General features: G+C 33.2%; 5 protein-coding genes across 6 annotated transcripts in view; 2 read left to right on the forward strand and 3 right to left on the reverse strand.

Moving 5' to 3' along the window:
* Window positions 1-85: 85 nt before the first annotated feature.
* Window positions 86-5,380, reverse strand: LOC131852778 (alkylated DNA repair protein alkB homolog 8). The gene is made up of 8 exons (XM_059203504.1): window positions 5,205-5,380; window positions 4,764-5,004; window positions 4,040-4,360; window positions 3,353-3,512; window positions 2,624-2,894; window positions 1,934-2,089; window positions 944-1,108; window positions 86-695 (listed from the first exon to the last, which is right to left on the reverse strand). The coding sequence occupies exons 1-8, from the start codon at window positions 5,298-5,300 to the stop codon at window positions 294-296; spliced, it is 1,812 nt and encodes a 603-aa protein (XP_059059487.1). The 5' UTR covers window positions 5,301-5,380; the 3' UTR covers window positions 86-293.
* A 136-nt stretch (window positions 5,381-5,516) lies between these two features.
* Window positions 5,517-8,378, forward strand: LOC131852780 (clathrin light chain). Of its 2 annotated transcripts, XM_059203505.1 has the most exons (6): window positions 5,517-5,815; window positions 5,974-6,117; window positions 6,233-6,344; window positions 7,000-7,011; window positions 7,513-7,701; window positions 8,093-8,378. In XM_059203505.1, exons 1-6 carry the CDS (start codon window positions 5,647-5,649, stop codon window positions 8,097-8,099), a joined length of 633 nt encoding a protein of 210 aa, XP_059059488.1. In that variant the 5' UTR covers window positions 5,517-5,646; the 3' UTR covers window positions 8,100-8,378. The 2 variants fall into 2 exon arrangements, with proteins under 2 accessions (XP_059059488.1, XP_059059489.1); XM_059203506.1 differs by lacking the exon at window positions 7,000-7,011 and having other exon boundaries at window positions 5,520-5,815.
* Window positions 8,379-8,408: 30 nt separating this feature from the next.
* LOC131852821 (phosphatidylinositol N-acetylglucosaminyltransferase subunit A) lies at window positions 8,409-10,065 on the reverse strand. The gene is made up of 2 exons (XM_059203556.1): window positions 10,051-10,065; window positions 8,409-9,701 (listed from the first exon to the last, which is right to left on the reverse strand). Exons 1-2 carry the CDS (start codon window positions 10,063-10,065, stop codon window positions 8,409-8,411), a joined length of 1,308 nt encoding a protein of 435 aa, XP_059059539.1.
* A 267-nt stretch (window positions 10,066-10,332) lies between these two features.
* On the forward strand, window positions 10,333-11,671 carry LOC131852781 (large ribosomal subunit protein mL64). The gene is made up of 3 exons (XM_059203507.1): window positions 10,333-10,712; window positions 11,092-11,327; window positions 11,414-11,671. The coding sequence occupies exons 1-3, from the start codon at window positions 10,406-10,408 to the stop codon at window positions 11,612-11,614; spliced, it is 744 nt and encodes a 247-aa protein (XP_059059490.1). The 5' UTR covers window positions 10,333-10,405; the 3' UTR covers window positions 11,615-11,671.
* A 748-nt stretch (window positions 11,672-12,419) lies between these two features.
* Window positions 12,420-27,788, reverse strand: part of LOC131852777 (uncharacterized) — a 51,917-nt gene continuing 36,548 nt past the window's right edge. Inside the window, exons 8-21 of the mRNA XM_059203503.1 lie at window positions 24,961-25,090; window positions 24,388-24,520; window positions 23,394-23,395; window positions 18,149-18,336; window positions 17,012-17,188; window positions 16,668-16,842; window positions 16,276-16,454; window positions 15,809-15,876; window positions 15,545-15,631; window positions 15,155-15,303; window positions 14,441-14,597; window positions 13,646-13,868; window positions 12,927-13,031; window positions 12,420-12,569 (exon numbers count right to left, since the gene is read on the reverse strand). Of these exons, the coding sequence (XP_059059486.1) occupies window positions 12,429-12,569; window positions 12,927-13,031; window positions 13,646-13,868; window positions 14,441-14,597; window positions 15,155-15,303; window positions 15,545-15,631; window positions 15,809-15,876; window positions 16,276-16,454; window positions 16,668-16,842; window positions 17,012-17,188; window positions 18,149-18,336; window positions 23,394-23,395; window positions 24,388-24,520; window positions 24,961-25,090 (1,914 nt within the window). The 3' untranslated portion in view covers window positions 12,420-12,428. The remainder of the gene's footprint in view (window positions 12,570-12,926; window positions 13,032-13,645; window positions 13,869-14,440; window positions 14,598-15,154; window positions 15,304-15,544; window positions 15,632-15,808; window positions 15,877-16,275; window positions 16,455-16,667; window positions 16,843-17,011; window positions 17,189-18,148; window positions 18,337-23,393; window positions 23,396-24,387; window positions 24,521-24,960; window positions 25,091-27,788) is intronic.

Genomic DNA, 27,788 nt, shown 5'->3' on the forward strand with positions numbered 1-27,788 from the left:
ACCCTTATCATTTTTTAAAATTAAGAACTGTTTAAATAATGAAATAACTTGCTGCTAATAAAATAACGATTTCAAAGTTATTATTATAACCCTAGTGTATCTCTTATTCAACATTTTTTGCGTACGGTAAAGAAAGTCATTCAGTATTAGTGCGTATGCGTATGCGCAGGCTTATAATGATCATTGTTGTACACATTGTTTTGTATAGAATTTTTATAGTCGTCTTTTTTTAATTTTGTAGATCAATTGTATATTTTCAATTAAAAAAATAAAGAATAACACGTTTTTACTGTCTATATTTTTTCACATATAACACACCAATTGCCTTCCTCATAAAAACTACTGACTACACTCAATTGAGGCACTTCTTCGCACAAGTCTCTTAATTCATTTTCTTCGAACACGTGGTAATATCTTAACAGTGTGCTTTCCGGCTTGTCTGACAGTTTGTTGTCATGTTTATGTCTTAATTTCCACGGTACTAGTAGGTCGTTGTGTTGGAACTGAGTTCGGTTCTCATGGATGGGTAAGTTTAAACCACCAACAGTGACATGGTGCTCGTTCTCTGTTTTATTGAGTTTGGACTTGCAGAGGTAATTTGATTTCGTTTGGTCTTTGGCCCATACGGTGATGAGCGCCCGACCGCCCGGTCGAAGGAGATTTGATATAGCAGAAATTGCTTGCACTCTCCTCGTCTAAAAACAAAATGTAAGGCACAACTTAAATTATCCAATTTGTACGAGGTAACGAGGGACATACTACGAATTGCTAACTACAACATAATAATAATAATAATGTTGGACAATTCACACAGCGCCATCAGTCCCAAGTAAAGCAAAGCTTGTGTTATAGATACTAGACAAGTGATGGCCATAACTATAGGTTACTCTTTGTCATTATTTTGGTCCTTCGAGCCGGATAAACGCAAACCGTAAAGACTTACTTTGCTACTAAAATGGTGAATAACGGCTATACATATAATGACATCGGCGCAAGAATGCTTCAACCCGGGGTACAGCAAGTCGAGACGTAAACAGTCTGCTCCGGGAACATTTTGTACATATTGCTTGCATTCATGAAGAAGACCACTACTACGCTCGCCAGCTATCTGTAACAAGACAGTTTCTTTTTAATTCATAAATGTGGATTTTATAGGAATAGGTATAAAAATTTTAAATAATATACTGGATTTACCGTTAATAAATTTTAAACATAAATGTGGAATGTTGCGTGTAAGGGAAACATAGATGTGTGTAAGAAAGAGAAAGCAAGCGGGAAAATCAAAAGAAGGAAATCAAATGTAAAATAATAAAGTAGGGACAGAGAAATGAATGGAAGGTTTTGCAGTCAGAAGCAAAGCTATTATTTGCTCCCACCAAATCCTACATAAATTCGCAAAAACTAAACTATATTGCGTATTTTGACATCTCTTTGTCAACGACGTCGCGTAGGTACCTCTGTCTCACCTATTTCATCCGCCAATCAGCTTAAGTAAGCTGTGGGCAGTGAAATTACAGGGTAAAGACTCGATATCTTATTACTACATATACTAATTGCTATGAATGAGGGATAGCAAGGGCGCCACATGGTGACGTAATGATGTTCATGTATAGAGGCGGTTACCATCAGGTGAGCCGTTAGCTTATTTACCATTTAACGGCCTCGGTGGTCTAGCGGTTTAGCACACCGCTTCATTCGATAGTGGCGTTTACGGCGATAGCAGGTTCGATTCCTCACACAATACAGACATTTGTATTCATGAGTATGATTGTTTGTATCGATCTGGATTGTAAGGATGTTTTTTTTTATATTATGTATGTAGACTAGATAGCGCCGTGTGGGATATTATAATATTATTATGATTATTCCAATTATAATAAAAGTATAAAGATTCTGTTAAAGCCTCCATTTAAATCGAATTTCTGCATTATACCTGCAAGATATCAGATCTCCGCATGATATTCTTCCCGTTACCGGCACCGAGGTCGAGCAGAACAGACCCTGGGGCCAGCCCCTCCACAAACTCCACCACTTTCGGCCACGGCTTGTGCCGCGTCGTGCTGAAGTGGCTGGCTATTTCTTCATACACCTGCAGATCAATAGCCAATAATGATTTTCTATCAGGATTCTGATTGTATGAGAAGTAAAAATGTAGAAGAAATATATAAGGTTTGTAGTGTTGATGATACTCCATTCCTAATCTCTCTGATTTATGTGTATGAACAACTAAAAATCAAAGCGCAATTCTTATTGGAAACATTAAAATCTACTATTTTATAATTTCAGTATATATATACTGAAATTCTAAAACAATAGATTTTGCTACCGTAAGCGAGAATAATTGAAGGATATTCTTGGGAGCAATGTTTTTAATAACTCAAGATAGAGTGTATATTTTCCAAAGGAGATATTTCGTATATCATGAGTGGGCAAGTGGCACAAGTGCCTTGAGCTTAATACAGAGGTTTTTGTCTATGTAAAAATGTACAAAATATTTTTTATTTATTTATAGCCTATAGATGGTAAAGATAGAGTTGGTTTTGTTTATTTATAATTTCACTGCCTAGGTTCATCAGCTTGTCCTAAGACAGGCCAAATAAATAATTACATATACGCTATTTACCTTGTGTACATGCAATTCTTCTAAATTTGATGCCAATTCATTACCAATATCATTAGAATTGACTTTCTCAGCACTGTCACATAACATCTTATAGCTACACTGGCATGGTCCGGATCTGGTCCATCGGAATGTCAGAGATATCCTGGTTTGTCTGGGCACCGTATCATTAGTGATAACTTTGACAAGTCTGCTATTATTTCCTGTTTGTATTGATCGTGATTCGATTATAGGATCCCATGTGCGGGGTTGGATGCCATGTTGCCAGTCATACCTGTCAAGAATTTACAATTTTATTGAATTTATATATTAACTATTTGATCCACCAAAAATGTAACAGAACAGAATTATACTGAAGAACGTTAATAATGTGGACGGTCGCCAGCTGATGTACCATGTAAACAAGGCATCCGGAAACCTTCAGATAAATGGTAAACATAGCAACTTATAAAGAAAATTATCAACATTTTTTTTATATACTATGATGATGACAAACAAGCATACGGCCCAGCTGATGGTAAACAAGCATCCGGCCCAGCTGATGGTAAACAAGCATATGGACCAGCTAATGGTAAACAAGCATACGGCTCAGCTAATGGTAAACGGATAGCATAGCCTACAGACGCCTGAAACACCAGGAGTGTCACATATGCATATCTGCTATGCCCTTAATATAAGCTTTTTGAAAAACCCCAGACCGTAGTCTCACGAGACTATTTAAATATCTATTACCTGGCGTCATCCTGCATTATCAATAAGCATCTTCGATCCACTAATATAGGCACAGCCTTCCCGCTGTGATGTCTCCAATCCATCACTACTGCAGAGCCGAGTGAGAGTGACAGTATTGTTTCACCAAATGGACTATGAGTATCCACATGTGATGGTATACCTGAAGTATAGTAGGGAGATTTATGTAGGTCTTTTTATGGTCAGCCAGGATCATAGATTATGATCAAGATCAAACTTGCAATTATTAAAAATAATCTATTTTTCTAAAGGAGGTTTTATAACATTTAGTTTATGAAATCCTGAATTAATTAAATTAACAGCCTCAGTGGTCTAGCGGTTTAGCACACCGCTCCATTTTCCATGGTCGCAGGTTTAATTCCTCTCAGGGTACAAACATTTGTATTAGTGATCTGCGGGTTTTTTGTGTACAAAATGTTTACTAATTTAAGTAATTTAATATAATTGAATTATTTAAATCAGTAGCCTAGCACCCATAATATCAGCACTGTACAGCTTGGGACTATGATGTTGTGTGAATTGTCAGATTGATACAAAAATTTGTCAAAAAGACTTTTAGAAGTGTGTGCCCATTCTAATATCATCTCAGAATCTGTGATAAAATATAGTGATTTTCTAATTTTTTAAATAAATGTCCTCTTTATTCACAGACCTCAATGAATAAATTACCTTGTCCAGGCTTGTATTTATTAACCGTTAATTGATCAGGTACTCCAACATCAAATCCATGTTCCTTCAGCCGCCTCCAAAGAACATTGCACACTTCCGGCACCTTCTCGGGCAAGGGGCAGTTGAGGTCAACATCATTGGTACCATATCTGAACTCATATCCATAATGCTTCACTTGACGGTTCTTTAGATTGCCAGATTCATCCTCCTCCCAATCAAAATATTTTGTCAAGAGTTCTTCTTCGTCTATAGATATGAAGTTGTCTAACAGATATAGACCTTGTGGGTTATCATGGTGACATATAAACTCATTACTAGGTACTGAAATATATCAATAGATAGATTGTAGGAAAAATATAGATATAGATAAATGTAAATAAAACATGTAAGTTGGACTCTGTTGCATTTATCTTTTCATTTGGTCCATTAAATAGATAAATTTTCAAATTACAAACATGTAAGAGTAAAGATATTAGTGAAATATACACTTTCAAATCAAATGCTATATGTATAAAATAGTTGTTACCCACAACATTGTGTGGAATTAAAATTTATTAATTTTTTTTCTAAACTTTATTTGTATACATGAAAAAAATTGTACAGTGTACACCTTCATCACCCTTTTTATTTGGGATTTTGGGCTATTGTCAGGTGCTAAGACCTGTTCATGTATATAGGCATTGATCACTTAAAACATTATTAATAGTTCAGAACCCAGTTTTACCATTTTCAATAAAACTCATATAGAGAGGCGTGCCATTTGAATCAATTTTGGCTATACCATTGCAAGCATTAAAAAATGTAACAGCAGTTTCAGTTGTACTGAACACTAAATATGAGTATGACTCTCCCTTCTCTGCTATTAACTTAGGAACTTCTATAGTATGTGGCAAATCTTTTATGAGTTTAGTTATGAATGATTTTTCCAATCCAGTGGCTTGGCCAGAATTACATAGTATTATATTCTGAAATTAGAGGAAAATACACTCAACTCAACAATCTTATAAAGTTATACAGTTCATTAGAGTAATGTTTCTAGAAATTAAATTAACTATACGTAGATTTGTTTAATTGGGTATTTTGTATAATTAGGTACATTCCAGTTTTAAAGGTTAACTTTACATTATAACATAATATAAATAACCAATATTAATCAGATTTTTACAGGTCCAGGTGTTTCAGTGCAAACGATGCCTTTTGAACTTTTAAGGCGTGCAGAAAATCGCTTTCGCTTTCTTTCAGCTTTCTGTTCTTCGTCCATAATTTTCAAAAAAAAATATAATAGTAAAAGTACTATAATATATGGTAAATACACAACATAACCTAAAATATGTTTTGACTTTTGATAAATTTCATAGAGTAGAATGTATTGCATAGAGTACAGTACTTTTAATATAAAATGTTGCCATTTGTAAACTGTTATTAATAGCTTAAAGATTGAAGCAAGTGTGTGTATCCGAACTAACAGTGTAGTCATTTTAATTGTCAAATTTCTTATTTTCTATGCTTAGTGCATCCACTTTCGTCTCTGTTTACCAGTATAGTTTTCCCTTCTTTGTATTATTCATTTCATAATTACAAATTCTGCTTAACTCCAGATTCTTAAAATGGATGATTTCGGAGATAGTTTTGTACAGCCCGAAATAGAAGTAGATCCGGCAGCAGAGTTCTTAGCTCGTGAACAAAATCAGCTAGCAGGTCTCGAAGATGAGTTGGAAACTAGTGCTCCGCCCCCTATTGTTACGTCCAGCGCAAACGGCCTGGATGATTTCGTAGGTTTGTATAACGTAAAATATATATTTTTCTTTCAAATATATCTGTATAGTAAAGTAACAATTGGAAAGTGATGTGTCATTCATTAATGTATTTTACCTGCCGTATGACTATGAGAATACTATCAGTAATTTTTTTTTATTACATATTAAAATATGTAGAAGTACCAAGTGCTGCCGCATTCGACTCAAATGGTCTGTTGGATGAAGAACCTACACCTGTACCAACCTTCAGACAAGAAAGAGAAGAGCCCGAAAAAATAAAAATTTGGCGAGAGGAACAGAAAAAGAGATTAGAAGAGAAAGGTAAAATGAGAACATTAAAACATACACATATTGTTGATTTAAGTGCAAATCAGTGTTTTCTATTTGTTAATTTTTATTTTAATCTACCTACATTAATAATTATTTCATAACTTAGATGCTGAAGAAGAAAAAAAGAAGGAAGAAATGCTGAAGGTGGCAAAGAAAGAGCTTGAAGATTGGTATAAGACGCATGAAGAACAAATAGCAAAGACTAAGGCAGCTAACAGGTAATGGGAAAATTATTTAATTTATTTCCATGTGGTATGTATATAAAGGGAGAGGATGAATTAAGAAAAGTAAGGGGAACAGACTGTATGATAAATGATAGGAAGAAAAGATAACCCAGAGGAAGAAATCACTGCATTAAGTAAAGATAATGAGATAAAGACAAGGCATTGATGTCAGTCTTCTTACAGATCTATTTCTAATTGTATATTTGCAACCCATTAGTAAATTTAACCTTAACTAAACTAAAACTAGTAAAGGACTATATTTCTTTGGACTATACTATAAACCTTACTTCCTTTGATTGCGGATTAAATTCTTCACACAATGAAAATATTTTCATGAATATGATTATTTGTATTGATTTGGTCAATTTTCTATGTATCTTGTGTAAGTATTTAAGTATTTCTATCAGTTGTCTAGAACCATTACACAAGCTCTGCTTAGCTTGGAATTTTGTTATATATGGGGCTGTGTGAATCATCCAGGGTTATTCTTATGTACATGTTGTAAGTATATAGTATATTATCATGATTCTGATTGTAATTCTTTAGATGTCTTTAATATATTTAATACATTTAACAACTAGTATATTCCTAGCATCCTCTATTCTATTACTTAAATTAATTTTGCTCTATTTTCTTTTCAAACTCTCAGGGAGTCTGCTAAGTGAGTATTTAAGTGATAAGACAGTATTTTGGACTAATGGTTGTTTTTGTTGGTGAAGGATGTGTTGAGTTTTTTATTTACTTTTATTCCATTTTTAATGTATCATTTTGATTTGGTATTGGTATTGGAATTTATATTAAATAGTTCCCAGGTTAATAAACTATCAGTGGACTGCCATTCATGAATGATTTGGTGAATCTGGTGATCACCTACATTATTAAGTTTTCATCAGGTTTTGACATAACATTATATAATATATTACAATAACATTTACAACTGAAAGACAAACATGTCCCATAAAGGATTGAGGAAGCACCAGTAATAATACTTCAGACTTTAACATTTTAATACTATGATGTGTGAGGTGTGATGTGATACCCATTTCAATATAAAGCACATGAAATTTTGTTCATTTTAATTTCTGGAATCAATACATCAAAATGGTAAAAGTGATCTTTTAACAATTCTGTACCTTCATTCCTAACATCATTCACTATATAGGAATGCCGAGAGAGCTCTAGCTCGTGGTTCAGAAGGGAACGTCGAGGATGGCAATGAGTGGACCCGTGTAGCAGAACTGTGTGATTTCGGGCCGAGACGCGGTCGCGACGTTGCGCGTCTACGCTCCATTGTACTGCAGTTGAAACAATCTGGTGTTAGACCCAAACATCCTCCACGCACCACTAAAGTGTAAGTTATGGTATTTTAATAATATATTGTATAATAAACATTTGTAAAGATTGTTAAATATTCTCTATGAAGTACTAATTCCTATAATAGGAATTACATGATTATATATCCACTAAAATATATATATATCTTGGATAATATATATAACATAAAGTATAGATATATGCAATGGAAACTAAATAATAGAATATAATGCTAGTTGATATGCAGTTGGGGACTTGTATTCTTGTTCGTCTGTCACACTTTGATTTGTATTAATATATGGCAATATTATTGATTCAGGTTAAAAAGGAATATATATTAAATGAACTTTTTTTAGTAGAAATAAAACATAATTATTTAATAAATTTAACAAAACACTTTATTTACATAACATTTTTGTACTTTACAGAGCTTGAATAAACGATTGAAGATGGTAATACTATAAACATCAGTCTTAGAGAAAATCACATAGAGAACACCTATATAATGTGTATAACTGTAATAAAAATATTTTAATATAATTTACAAACAAATCTTACAAGGTAATGTGTTCTGTAATTGAGGAATGTAACCGCTGTTTAAATATTTTCTTTTTATTTTATTAGTGTTAAAAAATATGGCTAATATTTAAGACTAGTTGGAATAAATCATTTTTATTTTCATCATAGTGCTTAATAAACATTCCAAAAAGAGTATTTTAATGTGTATTATTTGTCTTTGGTTTACTATAATTGTAAATTCCTTGCAATGTCAATGTGTTTCCTTTTATATATTTTTTCTATTAATTTTAACCATAAATACATTAAGCTTATAAGTAAGAGAAACGGCCACACACCACTTCTTAAATAGCTTTTTAACTGATACCCTATTGGGTTATTTTTATTCTGTGATATCTTATTATATACTTGTTCAGTTCTCTTAGTCACATCTGTCCAGTTATACATACTTCTGACCATACTATTACATTTGTAAGGGCATAGGATTTTGCCTTCGCTTATATCTTTCATAGCACTTTTAATTCCCTCAATCAAGCTACCCACAGTAGGCTCTGTCAAGTAAATCATGCTCTCTGGCAATACTTCAGGAATTCCACCAACTTTAGTAGACACAACTTTCAACCCACAAGCAGCTGCTTCAACAATTGCCATGCAGTAGGCCTCTGTTAATGATGTGTTCAAAAAAATATCCCCCTTCACAAGAACATCCCTTACTTCAGAATGCTTTAAACTTCCTAGTAAAGTCACACTATCTTGAAGTCCCATTTTCTCCCTAACCTCTTGTAAAAGCCACATTTTTGGTCCATCTCCCCCAATAATGAACCTTACTTTAGGATATTTTGGACTCATTTCTGCTATTACAGCTGCCATTAAATCTACACCTTTTCTGTACACTAATCTTGAGACAATAACTATAGTAATTAAATTAGGATCTCTTTGGCTTGGATCTGGTGTAAAATTATATGCATCAACAGCATTAGGAATCACAGAAACCTTATAAGCTTTCACATGTGCTCTCAATACTGTATTTTCTTTGCCAGTGTGCGACACACATATGCAGTGGTCACACTCACATAAACACATTTGTAGGTACTTATTTGTCAATACTGCTGATGTGTCAGCAAAACCGAACAAGCTATGGTCTGTAAATACTGTTTTTAAGCCCATCAATTTACCTATGATTGATACTTCATGTCCCAAGACACTAAAAGCAGAGTGACCATGTACAATTTCTATACATTCTCGTATTAAAATGTATCGTATGAGAGCCATATTACATACCATGGTAGGTAGAGCACACTGTGCATACATAACCAGGAGAGGTATGTGGTAGACTTTTAATCCACCAGTTAGATACCGAACACCAACTCTCTGACCATAAGTATGTGTGATGACAACGACTTTATGGCCTCGCTTCATTAGGCATTGTGACAAATTATAGATATGCTCTTCGACGCCCCCTGTGTTTGGATAAAAAAAATCAGATGCCATACATATAACATGCCGCTTTCGTGATGATTCCTAGAAACAATTTCAATAAGTTTAATTAGAAATATTCTATCTACTATATATAGGATATTATTACAATTACTGGTGACTGATAGAGTTACAATAGTAATAACAATCGTAATATGCTACATATAGAAGTAGTGTATATTTATAAAATTAAATATTACTGCTGTGCTTATATTTTATTTAATTAATTTACCTTAGACAAAGTATTATCTGTATTGGACAATTTTTTCTTTTTAAAATGTGGACGAAATAAATTGAGTACTGCACCGATTTTTATGATTCACTTTGCAATGTATAGTATACAATTTTTTTTGTCGGCGATATATATATGGAATAATATAATAAAATCTCTTACCGTTTGTGTAGACATCCTTATATTTACTTCGAATTTCTTCACATTAAAATTAATTTAGAATTAACTATTAACAGGTAAATCAAAATCAAATACAAAACTAGAAAACCCTATCCAAAGAATATACTACTCAACACAGTATCAGTGACGACCTACTGAGATAATGTCAGTGAGTCAGTCAGTGCTATCACAGAGACAGAGTGACAGCAAACAGCGCTAAGATATTGGTGTTATGTCACTGTGGCAGACAGTGAGTGACAACTCTGAAATGACATATAATGAGTACTATAAGTGAAAACAATAATTGATAACCTAAAATTATTATAATTTTGTCGAATTAAAATATAAATATTTAATAATGAATTTATATGTCACTACAAGATTTATAAGAACCAATTTCGTTAGTAATTTATCTCGTTTCTCCACAACAACTCCTGAAGTTATCGAACAAAACGATCAAGTTTTGTTCGACGACGCCGATGATGTGCAGGCAAAAGAGGCCGAGATCGAGAAAAAAAGAAACATATCTCGCCTATCTAACGCGCATTACAACCTTATAAATGGTCGTCGGCCGTACGACACACCTAAATCATTAGCACACCTCACAGTCAAATACAATAGAAAGATTTATGGCAAATATGGAAGTGCTAGCGGTATCAACCCAAGTAAGTTATCTTTCATTGTTGCAAATAGCTTTGAAATTTATATTTATCTTTATTAATAAAAAGCCAGTACCATTTGATTTCACCAAGCAGGTAATCACTATGTTGTAAAAATAAGAAAACCACATTAGCACTATCATATTAAAGTCGATATTAAAGTTTTAAGGTAAGAAAGTAGACACAAATTCGATACATTTTTACTATATATTGAGGGGCTGTATAACTTGCAGTAACTAATTTGTATTCTAGATGTAAATCTTATGTCATCTAAAATATACTGAGCAGTTGCAGGTGTTTAGCCATAAGTCTATCAAATCACTGGTTTTATCTATATGCTTGTACCTTAAGGTCCAATATAAATAATGATTTCTGTGACATGCAGGTTTATGTTGGCCCACTAAGAATGAGATACAAGAAAAAATAGAATATGAATCTGTGGCCTTTCCATATACAATCAAAGAGATGATGGTGACAGCAGCACAGAAGAGAAGAGAGGAACAGTTAAAAATAGAACAAAGGGAGAAAGATATAGCCACCAAATTTGAGAAGTTGGAACAGTGGAAGAAAGATCTTAATGATAAGTTGGCAAAGAAGATAGCTGAAGTGGAAGCTGCTAAGGTTTGTTATCACACTACACCAGAATTAAGTTGTTCAGATATTGGTGTTTTTAACATTTTTGTTTTATATTAATTGTAATGTTACAGGCAAAGAAGGAACGCCTCGTTGAAGAGGTACGAAGACACTTTGGATTTAAACTCGACCCACGAGATGAGAGGTTCCAGGAAATGTTGGCCAAGAGGGAGAAAGAACAAAAGAAACTTGAGAAGCAAGCTCGCAAAGAAGCTAAAGATAAGATGATGCTGGCGAAAATTCAGCAGAAAAATGTAAAACTGGAAAAAGCTTAGCTTAATTATAACTCTTATAGATAATTGTTTTGTACTAGTTTTAGAGTATTGTAAATAAGAAAGTTATATAAATATGAATTATTTTATTTATCCACAAAGTAGTATTTCTGGTTTCAATTGAAATTTTATTTTAAAAAGCATTTATTATGCTCTATCTTAGGTGGAATGTTTTAGAAGTTGCCAGAGATATCATCAGGAAATTCTATAAGGTCTATGTTAAAATTTAAAATTCAAAATGCAATGACATACCATAGAATAATATTCTATGTTAGTACTAATTTAACAATGTTTAGAAAATATTGAACATTGCAGTTTGTAATTAGGAATATCAGTTGCGAATTGCAAAAACAACTTACGCAACTGTTAAATAACTCATACATAATAATCGCAATAAATAAGAATTGTTACCAAGGATGTTTTATCAAAGCGATTTTATGTAAAAAGTACAAATTGATATTTTTTTTTTGTCAGACCCATTTGAACTTACAATCTCGTGGTCCAAATCAGAGTAGTAAACCATTAGTCCCAGAGCCGAATTAAGCCAATGCGGAACCGGATTTCAATTCTAGTCTATTTTCTTTTTGAGAAGTTTTTGTTATGACCTCTGTGTCAAAGCTTTTTTAAACTAGTTCTATGTATTGTATTCAGAGTCTTAGCTTTGCTACTCTTGTAGCTAGTCTAATCCAGCGCTGACTAGGCCACAACTCTCTCGTCGTTCAGATCTCTAACCAAAATGTAACACACATTTCAAAACTAAAATACAAACAAATTGTTTATTGATACATAAAGTTTACAAATAAACATGTACAAATGATCAGGAGCTATCGTCGTCAGTGGAGGAGTAGAGCGCGTCACGTGGGTTGATGAGGAGTGCGCGTCGCGGCGTACACACCAGCGTCGCCGACGAGTCACTCACTGTACTACTACAGGGGCTGCTCTTGTCACATACACTATTCTGTTCCAAAGCAAATTAAATTTAGACTTCTTTTATCTAACAGCGCCATCTAGTCCCACAGTAAGCAGAGCTTGGGTTATGGGTACTAGACAACTGATATTTTTGTATACATACATAATATGCATAGAAAACACCCAGACCGATACAAACAATCATACCCGTGAATACAAATATTTGCACCGTACAAGGAATCGAAACCGCGAACATCGGGAGTAAAGCGGTGTGCTAAAACGCTAGACCACCGAGGCTGTTATTAGACTTCTTTTCTCTAATTATTATCTTGCGGAACTTCTTTTCAGAAGTTATTGGATTTTTTAAATAATAATTGTACATTAAACAATAATGAGGTCATCTCACTTTTTTCGGCTTCATGTGGGCCGCGATCATTTCTTCAATCACACCTTGTTCTTCAATGTGAGAAGTTATCGTGTCACCCATTTGCCGTTCAATCATTTCAGGTTTCTGAAATAAACATATTAATCTCCATAAAATGTGGGTGCAATTTTTATAGACAATTTGCGAGTTACAATCAGGTATATCATTAGCTTGTTTGCCACTCCCCTTAATTATATTATACCAGACGCAATGATGCCATTAGATATATTGTTACAAACGGGTGAAGGTATGGAAAGATATGGACATAAGTTCTTTAGTAAATCTTTTATATTTATCAATGACTATAGTCGATTCTCCGTTAAATTCCTGGTGAATTTACCATGATGGGCCGACTGACGTGAACTCATATTCATCTTATCATCCTCTACTGCTCTCTTGCCAGTGTAAACCTTTAGATCAGGCGGGTGAATCATTCCATTATAAAAAAAACTAGCTGACTCGTACAAATTCGTCTATATCACATTTCCCCCGTTTTTGCTACATATTTTATTATAACTCTGCTCCTGTTGATCGTAGTATGGTGTTACACAGCCTTATAGGCTACTTCAATAAATAGGGTATCCAATACTCAAATATTTTTTGAAATCGGTTTAGTAAATCCAGAGACTACCCTACAACTTTACAGACTTACAAACTTTAATATTAGTATAGATTATAAATATTATTATACAGATACGCACCATCTTTACATTATCTCTGCCACGTTGGGTGTCTCCGAGCAAGTGTGCACTCTTTGTTGATTTATTTACTTTTGCGTTCTCTATTATTTTCATGTGCGAGCTTTGCGCCTTCTTGGGCACTATGTTGATGTGAAGTTTATTCGCGAATTCTTCCGTCTCTGTCAGATCAGTCATGTCTGGTTGTTCCTCTATTTCTTTACTATTCGTTTCTTGGAGACATTGGCTGGAAAAGATTTACATGTTTAATTAAATTGTCAATCACTCAGAATTACACAAAGAGATCACACACTTCAGAAATATACACAAAAATGCACTAATTGCCTAATTTATCAATCATGATAGTAGATAATGAAAGGTTCTTAGAGTAAATCACAATAAATTCAGTATATTTCTGATGAGCATCCCTAAAACGTCTTTTAAGTATTTCACAAAAGAAGCCTAAGGGACTCTAATTACGATATTTTAGATGAGTTTGGTTTTTCCATCATCTGAGAGTCGGCAATATAAATAGAAAGAAAAAAAGGTTTTTTGTTAGTTAACCTTCGATATTAGATAGGACTAAAAGGAGTCAACATCGATGCTCTTTTAAAAAAACTTACGAATGCTGAATGTCCGCTTAACGATTACTACTACAACTATGCAGATTATAAAAAAAATCGAGTTGTAAGCATTATATATTATATTGTAGACATGACTAATCTATGATCTATCTACACCATTGTGAAATGTCTGCAAAAATAATCGTAATAAGTTAAAATGTAAAATACAATTTTAAAACAAATAATTCTTACTAACCCGTGACATTGATTATTCTTAATGAACGTATAAATATCCTTGAAAGCTTGTTGTATGTAGGAGAGGGTGTTCTGATCTATGGGCACGGAACTGGTCGATCCTGAGCTGCTGGAGATATCCCCTGATCTGGAGCTCGCTTGGAATGACTGCTCTGAACCTAAAATACGGAATTGTTTATTTTATAATTTTCTCTTTTTTGATGACCAATGGTGATTTGGGCTTTTATAATGGTAAGGTCTGGTGATATACCAATAAAGAATTATAGAAGACCAGATTACACTACAGTTCGATCATTGTAGAATATTTATCAGAAATAGACATCGACGGAAGTGTGGTGTGACAAGAATTAATCTTTATCTTGTATAAAGAATGGATACATCAGACGAAGTTTGAAAACGGCTCCAGTGTCGGAGAAGTTGAAATGTAATCGTCTGTCTTGATCCATATCAAGACAGACATGCATGTAGTGTATAGGAATGAAGAGGATATTTTAAAGAAAGTGTTAATTGTGTATTGGATAGGGCTGAAGAAGGCCAAAAAAGATTTATGGACTATGTGAAAGCTGATATGGCAAGAAAGGGAGTGAATATTGGTGTTTATATTTCTGCCAACGTCATTTTTTTAGAGTTACTACTAATAGACCTACTATAGCCCCCGTGATTTACTTCAGGGCACTTCAGGCTCATCTTCATCATCATCGAAATGAATTATTACCAGAAGAGGTGGCGCCATTTGCCCATAGCCTTATTTGTTGCTGTTTTAGCTGCTTCATCTGGTCTACGAGTTGCAGATTTAATTCTTCCAACTGATGTCGATGAGATATTTCCTCCTGGAGCTGTTCTTCCAACACTTCCGTGTACTCTCTACAACACATAAACATAAATCATTGCTACATTACCTAATATTTACAATATTTATTCAAATTGACGACAACTTGTGAATAGAAAATCGTTAGAACATAGTTATATCTAAGAGACCGTCAACTATGGATTATATAAAATATATGTAGATAAATAAAAATTCATATCCAATTATTTTTAAAGTAATAGAACATGTTAAATTTATGAACTAAATCGTATTTAATTGTTATTAAAATACGCTTACTTATCTTTCTTGACACTGCTCGTTTTGTTCGTATATTTAGAGGGTGTATTTTTAGAAATAATCTGCATTCTTTCTTTGGTACCGTTCCTGTGCAAGAAAAATAATATAAACTACTAAAACTGAAACTACTAAATAATTAATACGATATTGGGTATCATTGCCAACAGGGTAGCGTCCAACAGGACTGATTTCCTGAAACCCAAATTATATTGGCGTAATTAACCCACCTGAGACCCATAATATATAAATACCATATGACCTTACTTGGAAGCAAGAGATTTAACCAATCTGCCGTCGCTTGAGGTCCCACTAACAATTCCGAGCCACGAATACTGCAAAATTAATTTTTTTTTAAATGTGTCTAGAAAATAAATACTCAAACCGATACAAACAATCATAGTCATGAATTCAAATGTTTGCTTGGCCATCAGAAGTAAGGCGGTATGCTAAAACGGCCTCGGTGGTCTAGCGGTTTAACAGTGCTTTACCTCCGATCGTGGTTTCTATTCCTCCCACGGCGCAAACATTTGTATTAACGATTAAGATCGTTTGAATTGTTGTAAGTGTTTTCTATGTATATTATGCAAGCTAAACAGAGGTTGTATATCCATGATACAAGCTCTGCTTAGTTTCGGACTAGATGTCGCCGTGTGAATGGTGCAGGGTTAGGATATTTTAGCCACTTATACACGTCGAGAATTAGCCATAATAAATGTGCAATAGCTACCAACCTGCCCGCACATTCCTCTCTCGTTATCCCTTAGCGTTGTTCTCACTTTCGACAGCGATTCGCTCGATATATCAATATTGTGTCGTAAGTCCAGTACCACTAGTGTTGTATTAGATCGCATCATTTCTACGGCGCATGTGGCTGATTGTTCCCGTAAACCACAGTTTTGAACGTCCAAAGCTAAAAGTGACATTAAATTATGTATTGTCATATAAAAGACTAGTTACAAGCGTCGGCGTGACGCGTGATAATAGGTAAAAAGTACCTCTCCAATGTTTGAACCATCATACAATCTTTCATAATTATATTATTATTTACATAACAATTTATGATATAAACATCATAAATTGCTATTATACATATTGAACAGCACATCCAGTATTAGAAGTTTACCTTTGATCCACAAATCATCAGCTAAGACATCAAATAGCCTGCTGACACCGGCGTCTCCGAGCTGGGTGTTCCCACAGAGCGTGATACGTCGGAGGCCTGCCATCGCATCCAACTCGGGAAGCCGATATCGCAATGTATGCGTCCAATTTTCACTATAACGGTGAATCTTTTGATACTGAAAATTTTAATTCAAATCGAAATATCTTTATTCATGTAGGTCTATTACAGACTCTTATGTTATGTAAAATCTACTGTTGGTTTGGAATGCTTTAGTTACTCAATGTGGAAAGTGATTTTAACGTGAAATAAAAATCAAGTACCTACCGCTGCTGCATAAATATTACCTTAATTAAATCAGCTATATAGCCGGCTCCTAATGGTGTCAGTTCACACCCGCTGAGATCAAGGGTCAGAATGTTGGGAAGACACCTGACGGCTTTACAGACAGCAAGGCATCCAGCGTCACCGATGAGGCACCGCGGTAAGTACAGATGTTGTAGGGAATTATTAGCCAGTAATGCCTGGGAATAATATTGTGTAAGTTCTAGGTCACATCTATTTATAGCAGATTATTGCTTTCTTTAACTGTATAATCTATGTACATATCATTTCAGCCGCTAATCCATCGCCATCCCAGACTATGGCTCACCTATTATTCTGTCCTTTGTGCCCATCATCCTGCACAAAGGAAGATCTAAAAAATGCAACAGAATGTGCAAAAGTCATCTCAACATTCTACGGAAACTACATATGGTTGCCATGAAAGAAGAAGAAGCCGCTAATCAGCTGTTTTCTAGTGAAAAAGGCGATATACGTTAAACTAACAGGGGCTGCTTGTTGGAGATTTCTTTGTTTAACTTACATTAACAATTGCAATTAACATTTCGTCATTTCTGCCTACAAGCCTTTGCCACGCCACATATGTTTCAGAAAGTGTGCTAAAGACGGCGCTGCTGAATCCTGTGCTTAATACAGTGGCTCCCTCTACCAATTTTCTTTCAACAACCAATATTATTCCATTAAATTAAACTATATTTATAAAAAATCATAACAGATGCATGGCTAAGTCTTCAGGCAACCGACATTTGACCGAGGTAGACTTTGTAAAATCGTATGTGTGCCTTAGTGTCTATTTCAGCTGCCAAGCAGCTAGTAAGATGTGTCCCAGTTGTAGGATAAGATGAGACAATGAAAATGTTGAAAATGAAATATGAAAGAGAAGGAAAGATTATATCATCGCACACTACTGGAGTCATGCGGCCATTAGGCTGTGAACAGAACAGTGCCTTGTCTGAGAGCCGTTAATTGGAAAGGCCAACAGTGCAAGCCTGTTTACCATTATAATTACATTAAAAAAATTACATTATCTGATACTTGTGGTGCTCCTTATATATATAGGCGATGGTTATTACTATCTATGGAGCAGAGATAGTCAGATCGCTTATTTGCCACTTCGGTATTGCAACTAGCAAAATCTTTACCTCGCACAACGGATTCAAATATGGTATCTTCAAGGGCAGGCCTTCCAACAACAGCACAGATAAAAGCGTAGTATTGGACAGCAACTGTGAGGTCGCTTCGACAAGGTTCGTCAACATAAAGTTCGTTAGAATGACTGCGCGCTTATTCACCGTTTTTGCCAATCTCTCGCAGTCTATGTGTTCTAATACTGTTGAAATATTATATGTAGGTACTTTAGTTTTTTTATATACATACAACTCATACAGTATAAAGCAACCCACAACAACTCTTTAAATCCAAATATCACATCAACTACCAAGTAGTATCAGAAAGCATGAATATCACAGCGTTATCAACTCCCAATATGCCTGCTGGTATAATAGAATACATAAAAAACACCCTGACTTTCATATTATTGCATACTTAAAAATTATATTTGTTGGTTTATATTACAAATTAGATCCAGTCATAATAAAAAGGCGCCATATGCGATTGAATTGAAAATATCTAAAATAGGCAAATTCTTCGCCAAATCGTGATTCCAAATGAGTGGTGTCAAATAAAAAAAATACTATGAAAATTATTATTGAGGGACAAATATAAGGAAAGAGGGGGAAAGGAAGAATCAAGGAACAGCTACATCAAGCAAATTAAAAACCAAATTGGAGTCGTGTCATATCAATGTTTAAAGAGCATGATGGAAGATCGTGGAAAGTGACAAGAGCACCACCGACAAGAGCGTCGCTCTTAAATTATGAACGAATGAACTATCCAGTCTCTTTTTAGTGCGTCTAAGTATTTCTTACCTGTTTTGACCGGTTGACGGCATCTAATTGACACAGAATGCAGACTCAAATCGCAACTAAGGGCGTTCAATATCGGCGGCCAATCGACGTACTTCACTCTATCCACACAGAAGTCTATCACCTTCCCATTACTAGATGGTATCACATTATTTAATGGAGTTAGATTTTGCAGCTTGCAGCACTTCAAATAGCATTGATGGAATATACGGCTGCTTTTAGGTTCGATTCCTTTGCCAACCATCTCGTCACGAGAAAGTAACGAATATAAAAGTATTCGATAACGTAATTTGGCGAGAATCGCTTCTGTACGCTATCTTTAGCGGAGAAAAAATTTTTGTCTATAAATATGATTTTTTATATAATGACTCTAAAATGTAGTGACGGATGGTTTGAAATTTAGAATCGGTTTGACGTTGACAACGTCCGTAATTACTTTTCAGCTTTACACTGGATCATTGCAAATTAAAAGAGGCAGAAACATGCAATGGTTATTAACGACCTCGCGTTGTTCTTATATGGGCTATCCTTCAGCTAAGAACTTATTTTTATTATTTAACTAAATATATAATTAAACAAAGATATAGATCAAGTCCCTTACAGCTTCTATCGTTCTTCTATCTTCTATCTTCTTTTGTCTTTCTATAGACACTCAAATGAGTGTTTTCATCGGGCAAGTTCATTCGATCATGCTAGTGAGTGAGACTCCGTGATCTTCAGAAAGTTCTGACGATTAGGGAATATGTCTATTATATTTTTATATTTTGGTCTAAATATGATTGTGATTTAATTTCGGCCATATCTACTACACTTGTAGTATAGCGGGATGATACTGGAATTAAAAGACGATATAAAAATTCAAACATTTATTTAAATATTTTGTGACATTCGTTTACAATACAATTATTAATGCAATTGGATCACTGTATTTTAAAGCCTAAAATCGTACAATTATAAAAAAGTATATTAGTCTCTTGTTACATTCTAATTATTATTTTATATATACATACCTAATTTGGTAATGTATAGGTTTCTTTACAATTTTGTAATGTATATAATAGCATCAATTAGGCGTATATTTACATAAAATAATAATAAAGTCAAAACAGACACGTACAAATTTAGAAATGACTATACCATGTGCGCTGTAACATGGTGCAGGTGGTGCAGGTGACAGTTTCAGTAACGTTTCATTTCACTATTGAACGTTGCCGCTATCTACAGATTATTTCAACTGTACCACATTCGTAATACATTCAACCATTATTAACTGTAGTAATTTAAATTTAACCAAGCCAGAATGTTCTACTCTACAAATACAGGCAACTGTCACCCGCACCATGCTACAGCGCACGTAGTATAAGTGAGACTATCTGGGTATGTGTAGTCAGCTTTATTAAAATGTCTATAGACGACACGATCTGGCATCCGATCTGGCTGATCAGTTTGATCGTAATTGTCACGTAATACGGTCAGTTAGGTCAGTCACGTTGGTCACCCAGACTAACTTCTATGGCACAAGTTGAACTTTCGATCGACCGTTCGAATGCCAAATAATAAAGGATAGGAAATGTATAATGATTGTCAGGCAAATTCATATTATAGATTTTATATTCTATATTCCAAATACAACATCCTATTTGATAGATAATGAAATTCAAATCAATGACATTGATATTAGTGTTCAATTTTAAATGTCGACAATTTCGTGTCACCTTAAATATTGTAAATATTATCAAATGAAACTTTGTATTTGGAATAAAGTGCAATTACTTCATCTGGGATTACGATAATGTGGAGCTTAAGACCGTCTTTACATCATAAATTATAACTTGTAAATACTTTAGTAACAAAGTTAGATATGATAATTTATAAATGTAAATTATCGTAGTTAACTTGCTTCTTAATTTTTTTGCATATATATTTATTGTAATGACTTTAGTTTCTCAAATACTTACATAATTGTAACTTATGTATGGGTGTGCAGGCGGCCTAATCGATTATCATATATATAGTAACATACATATATATATCAGAGTTGTAATATAGTAAGCAAATGTAGTTTAAAAACTTTTTCACATACACAGATATCTCCTACATTTTAACTATTACTTTTTTCAATATAATTTCAAAATTATAATAACTGATTTAATAGGAAAAATATTATGATTTCAAATTAACATATACTATCGGAATTAACGGAAAAAACATTTAAATAGACTGATTAGGATAACTTTTTGATGAAAAGGATTTTTTTCTGTATAACATGATCCTATAAATATGATAATGATTACATTTTTTTTAACGATCCAATCTTACAATACAATGATAATAAAATATAGTCTAAACATTAAATATTAAGAAGTAAATAAACAACAAACAATACTAATATATCCCTTCACAACGTTGTAAATAATCATAATCTAATTAGGTAACTGAAGGTAACGAATACTAAAACTAGCAAAATAAATAGAAATATTCTATATGTCGTAATATATGAAGACTTCTATGTAACAAGTGACATGTCGTGACAGGAAGCGAGGGGACGGTCTACACTGTAACAAGACAGTACTAAATAAAACAGGAAAGGGGCTATAAGACTTTACTATTTTTTTATGTTCTTAAAAATAGCCCTACACCATAGGACAAGACAAGTTCTTAAAAATATAGTGTTGTCAGTATATAGTGTTTTACCCTAGATTTAGGGTAAAAGTTAATTAGCTTCGTTATTTTTCAGGTTATTTTAACAATAGGACAAGTAATATCGTATAAACAATGAAATGACTATTGAAGAATTTAAAAAGAGGAAAATATTGTTGCAGTATGGAAGAAGTTAATTAAATAATGCACTTTCTGACTCATTCTGTTTTGAAATTAACAATAATACAAAAGTCAACAAGGAGTAATAAATTACTACTTTTCGTTCGTTGAAATATTACATAATAAAAGATGCCAGTTTAAATAAAAATAGATTTAGTAGAATAGTAAAATAGAAGCCTTCGATATGTCTAAAAAAATAAACCTCTTAATTGTATCAATAAATTCATTGTCTTTGGGAAAAGCGCGGGAATGATTATAGCATTTTGATATAAGGGGCCATCCATATATTATCCATAAAATTAATTGTGTAATTTTTTTTCCACAATTTCCCCCAGCATCTGCCTCCCAATAGTGACGTTCCAAATAAAATATATTTAAGTTTTTGGTTAATAGTTTAAACCAAATGTTTTAATACACTCAAAAGGAACGCTCCCACTCATTGTCTCATAATGAACTTCAATATGTGACGTAAATACATTATGAATGGCCCTTAATAACAAACAACAAGTATGTAAATAATTGTAGCAGAAATATTTCTATTTATCAATTCACGATTAAACTGTTTACAGATGAATTTCCTTATAAATAAGTCATAATTAGCTATCTATTTATTATATTGTGATATCACATAATGTTACGATACAGTACATATCCCCCTTACTTATAGGCGTTAAATAAGTACTTTCAATTATTAATTAATGTAAATATAAATCTTTATAGGGATTGGACATTAAAATCACTGTTAACCGTAAAGCTTGGTTGCTATAAGTAAGGGTTACTTATATAAAATACGTTTATATTTAAATTATCCACCTTACTTCACTATCAGTTTATAAACATTGTTTTTCTTTTGATGACTAATGAAAACATTTATTTTTATACGATTGCGCCAGCACCTGTTAGAATTCAATATATGTGATGTATGTATGTACATTCAAATATGTATATATACCGGAAAATATATGAGTCCTTGCTGAACTTGTAGTTTATATTTATAAGACGTCAATAGATCTGGTCATAATTATATTAAGTACTCCATATACAAATAAAAATAATATCTCAGCTTGTTCTATAATATAACACGCATGTTTCATACATATATACCTTCCTCTTGAATCACTCTATCTATTGCTGAAAACTGCATTAAAATCCGTTGCGTAATTTAAAAGATATAAGCGAACAAACAGCGGCGGCGACTGTTTTATACTATGTAACTGTATAAAATTGGAAGTATCTGTTTGTAATTTAAAATTATCAGCTTTTCATGATATGCATTTAAAATGATATAAGGTACTTACATCAAAAAAATAATTTAAAAATGTTTGTGGATCTGTTTGTTTCTCTGAAACGACTGGACCGATTTTGACGGGACTTTCACTCGCAGATAGCTACTGTTATATGGAGTAACTTACACAACTTCTTTTAAAGAAATTGTTTCTATTTTAATTCTAAGCGGACAAAATAGTAACTAATATAATTATGACTGTTGACAGAGTGAACAACATAATCCGTAGACATTTTTGTTTCTTTACTTTTACACTTAAATTAAGCGCAATCTCTTTGTGTGTTCATAAATTAAAATGCAATGTTTTTGACACTGCATTTTTCAGAACACATACACATTATATATAATAATAATTACATCTAGACAGTAATAGATACTTGAAGAGTGCTATCATCCGTCGTTTTGTTGTTATTCAAAACAATATCAAAGTAATTGTATTAAATACATGTTTGACGAGACTTTAGGCGTAAAATCACAATCGTTAACTAGTAAATAATGTAGCACCATGTTCCTTTACTTATACCAAACGATATGGACGCATACACATATACAGAACAGAAGAAAATTGTAGTAACTTAATAGTTGATCGTGTTGGAAATTATAAACAACAAATGAGTATGTGATATGTTAGAAAGTGACAGACTGCATATATATCCGTACTGCTTACACAATTTAGATGTGACATGTTAGAAAGTGGAAGACTACATGTATATCTGTACTGCTTACACACATTAGATATGCCATGTTAGAAAGTGACAGACTATATGTATATCTGTACTGCTTACACAATTTAAACGTGACATGTTAGAAAGTGACAGCTGTATGTATATCTGTACTGCTTGCATAATTTAGTCTTGTCGTCTATGATGTTGTATCATAGAGAAATGTGTTTGCATATATTACCTCTAATAATTCGGTAGTAATGACGTCATTTTTACACTAATACGGTCCTTCTTTAAGTACAGTATTGTTTTTAAATAGAAGTGACGCCATCTTTAATAAGAGTTAGTATCTGACTGGTAATTAAGGTTAATAAGTCCCAGGTACATACATAATTTGAATTCAAAATTTATTTTAATTTTTTTAGCACCATAATCATTTTATAGACTTGGGCAAGTTTTCATTTGCCATGTTAATAAAAAAAAATTACTCAAGGTCCATCTCGCGACACCACTGATACAGGCGACGTTTACGGCACCCGCTTACCTTTAGGCTAGCCGTATGCTTGTTATATATAATCTGATATTGTTCTTATGTACTTGCTTCTTGACATTCCAGGTCTATCCGGCAGTTCAGGCATCGCCTTGATTTCTATTCAACGTATGTGATAGTGGTGTTCTGCTGGTGGTACCTCTGGTCAGACTCTGGCTGTTCACCGTCGCTCTCCACGCTGCTTGGGGACAGCCGGCCATTCCACTCGCTCTCAGGGTCCGAGAAGATATTCCGGTCATCTAGTGCGTCGTCGTCATCCAAGTTTAAGTCATCTGTGATCGAATTGTTAAAATAATATTAAAATTGTTGAATTAGAATTAAATTAATATCAATAATATGTAATATTTAGATTTTAGATAAGGTTATGAGCTATTAGGAATATATCTCGAACTTTTACTGAAACAGATTTCTAACAAAATGCGCGGAGATAAGCAAACGATTCTGTCTGAAGTACAAGTCCGAACCTTTGTCTCATCTAAGTCTGGTGTCAGCAGGTTATAAAAAGTTCTGTATTCCGGTTGAGATTTGGCAATGAAATTGCAAGGTTTCATTTCACATTGTACCGAGACATAACAATTTGGTCTTCAAGAACGCATCTATAGTGCATGTATATATAGGACAGTGCTTAGCAGTAAGCTATCGGCTTGTTTGGTATTCTAGATACATGAAAAAAAGTCATTTTACTTTTAATAATAGGGATGTCGAAACTCACCATTGTCGCCCATGAGCTCCGCAGACCAGTCGTTGTCGAACTCGAGTTGTTTGTTCACTGCTCGCTCTGTGGGCGACTGTACCGCGTCGGTATCGGCTTCAGTCACGTCGTATATTTCAGTCATTTTCATCTGTATAAAGAAATCATAACATTAATACAGCAAAAACTTTAAGCTATATAATTTGGCAAAGTTAAAATCTAAGAACAGGAGTGCAGGAAGCTAATATTTTATAATAATAAAAAAAATATACTATAACTAAAATAAAAGTTACATGTGTTTGACTCGTTAAATTTATACTCTTGTTTCTTTGACACTGTAACCTTAAATGTTCAAAACAAGAAAAGAAAAATGTTCAATTTTATATAAATTATAGTTGAATTTCGAACACTGGGCGACTATTTAGTACTAGCAAATACAATAGCCATTAAATATTTATTAAAAATTAAATTAATAATTTTGAATATGGAACGCAGAACGTGGAGCTGTGCTCAAATATGAAGAAGTTTAAAAGTAGACTAGGCTGTACGGTCTAAGGATCTTTGCCTGTTCCATCACTGAAAAGGAGATGGACAAATATGGAAAAAAAAAAGTGGAGCTGTGCTATTGTTTTATTTCTTCTGTAAAATATATATGAACATATTCGGGCTCGCGTCACTAGGAAAAATAAAAATATGAATGTGAGTACCAATTTTTTAACGGCATATTTGCGAGTAATTGTTTGCATTTGTTTTAACTTTTAGTTCGTCTCAATTAAAACAATTCATTTACATAATCTTTTAAGTTCATTAATGGAACGTGTTATTAATCGCTCTGTTTACATATCTTGTACATCTCACAGCGTCATTAATGAATAAGTACATATATTGAACACGCAAAACAATTTAATGATTTTATTATTGTGCAATAATCCTCCACCAACAAAACCTGTCTGGACTATCTGTGTACCAAATTTCATTTAAATTCAAATTCAAAATTTCTTTTTTTTTAAACCAGTTTATTTACAATGTATATTTATATAGGTGTCTAACATTAAACGAATATCCCGTGCACGAACATCTATTGCCATGCACGCTCGTCGTTCAAGTAATCGTTTAGTGAGGTTGATTTAAATCCGATCCGCAGTTTTGGCGCGGAATCGCGACAGAGAGTACAGAGTAACTTTCGCATTTAGAATATTAGTCAAGGATTTTTGTTTTTTTTTATAAACAAGGCATTTAGATGTACAAAGGCTGCAATTAAATGTGCATTGTTTAAAACGTGATAATGGCGCGTGTTTACGTGCGTTGCTCCGATAGCGGACACTTGCATGCCTCTGTACTGTCATAACGCAATTATAATTGATGTTCAGTTACGTTACGTCAACTATGTTTGTTATTTGTACATATTTCATTATTAAAATGATTATATATTATAGAAATAGAAATATTTTTTATTCAAATAAAGTTAATATAAGCACAATAGTTATATTTTTTTATTCTACCACTCATTCAGAACTCATTACGAGAAGAACGAGCAAGAAACTTGCATATTGCTCTTAGTTATCGTATATAGTCTTATAGTTCATGTATATAGGCGACGGTTACCGTTAACCATCAGGTGGGCAGTCAGATTGTCAGCAATTCTATTTGAATTATTGTAGGTTAGATTACCTACAATAATTATTTCAGTCGTTTTCTTATAGCGAGAACTCAGTACAAACATTTGTATTCATGAGTATGATTGTGTAGTCTCGGTATTTTTTTTATTTTATTATTTATTTATTCTTTTATTGCACTTATAAAATTGTACAAGTTGGCGAGTTTAATGCCATGGGACATTATGTATTTATATATGATAAAAATATATTTAAATATTTATATCGGTTGTCTAATATTGTCTAATACCCATAACACAAGCTCTACTTAGTTTGGGACTAGATGGCACTGTGTAAATTATCCTGGATTATTAATATAAAATTAGCTGAGCCCGCGGTTTCACTCGCATAAAATTTATAGCCTATGTGCTATTCTGATATATAAGCTATATTACTGTAAAGTTTCATTAAAATTCGTTCAGTAGTTTTTGCGAAGAGTAAAAAACATCCATCCATACTCACAACATTCGCGTTTAAATATTAGTAAGAAGTCATCTGTACAAAATATCGAGGTTGAAATGTCTTAAATTTATACACGTAAATAAAAAAATGTACAATATGGCGTAGTCGAGTTTAATCGAAAACGCAATATTGTCACGTTCTTTGTCTCTATAATTAAATGACCCGATTGACATAGATGTAGAAGTGTCACTTGCTAACAGTTGTTGATGATTTATAAAATCATTGTACAAACGTTAGAATTAAACAACAACTTAAGTACCTACGTTTTATATTTCAATTATACTGAATTAACTCAATAAATACAAACTTAGTAAAATCAACTCTAAAATTGTATATTTAAAGTCTATTTTCAAATATTTTCCAAAATTGTAAGATGCTCAAAATAATCATCAAAGGCGGACAAATTTAATTTTATTCAATCAGAACGTTGGTCAAATTGTGGAAATAGAAATAATCTTTATTCAAATAAACTTAATATAAAATAAGCACTTTTGAATAGTCATATATATTTATTTATTACCGCTCATTCATCTGATCACTTGAATAATCATATTTTTTTTTCTTCTACATATTTGGAAAACATTGACTCACTCTTAAATAAACATTGTTCAGCATTACATATTTGTATTTAGAAATATGTGAATACAAACTCCCAAATAAAATTAACAGATCTATTTATGAATAGACTTGTTTACAATTCTTTATCTTGAGAGATATGTACCAACCTAACGC

Source organism: Achroia grisella, unplaced genomic scaffold (assembly GCF_030625045.1).
Source record: "Achroia grisella isolate CSIRO2021 unplaced genomic scaffold, CSIRO_AGI_Agris_v1 utg862, whole genome shotgun sequence".
Classification (NCBI taxonomy): Eukaryota; Metazoa; Arthropoda; class Insecta; order Lepidoptera; family Pyralidae; genus Achroia; species Achroia grisella.

Excerpts from the sequence above, each read along its gene's own strand:
- LOC131852780 (XM_059203505.1), top strand. The coding sequence starts at position 5,647 with ATGGATGATTTCGGAGATAGTTTTGTACAGCCCGAAATAGAAGTAGAT. Across the intron at positions 5,816-5,973 it reads CGGCCTGGATGATTTCGTAG|AAGTACCAAGTGCTGCCGCA; the intron begins GTTTGTATAACG and ends TAAAATATGTAG. Across the intron at positions 6,118-6,232 it reads AAAGAGATTAGAAGAGAAAG|ATGCTGAAGAAGAAAAAAAG; the intron begins GTAAAATGAGAA and ends TTCATAACTTAG.
- LOC131852781 (XM_059203507.1), top strand. The coding sequence starts at position 10,406 with ATGAATTTATATGTCACTACAAGATTTATAAGAACCAATTTCGTTAGT. Across the intron at positions 10,713-11,091 it reads TGCTAGCGGTATCAACCCAA|GTTTATGTTGGCCCACTAAG; the intron begins GTAAGTTATCTT and ends TGTGACATGCAG. Across the intron at positions 11,328-11,413 it reads CTGAAGTGGAAGCTGCTAAG|GCAAAGAAGGAACGCCTCGT; the intron begins GTTTGTTATCAC and ends GTAATGTTACAG.
- LOC131852778 (XM_059203504.1), bottom strand. The coding sequence starts at position 5,300 with ATGGACGAAGAACAGAAAGCTGAAAGAAAGCGAAAGCGATTTTCTGCA. Across the intron at positions 5,005-5,204 it reads GCACTGAAACACCTGGACCT|AATATAATACTATGTAATTC; the intron begins GTAAAAATCTGA and ends CTCTAATTTCAG. Across the intron at positions 3,513-4,039 it reads TAAATACAAGCCTGGACAAG|GTATACCATCACATGTGGAT; the intron begins GTAATTTATTCA and ends ACTATACTTCAG.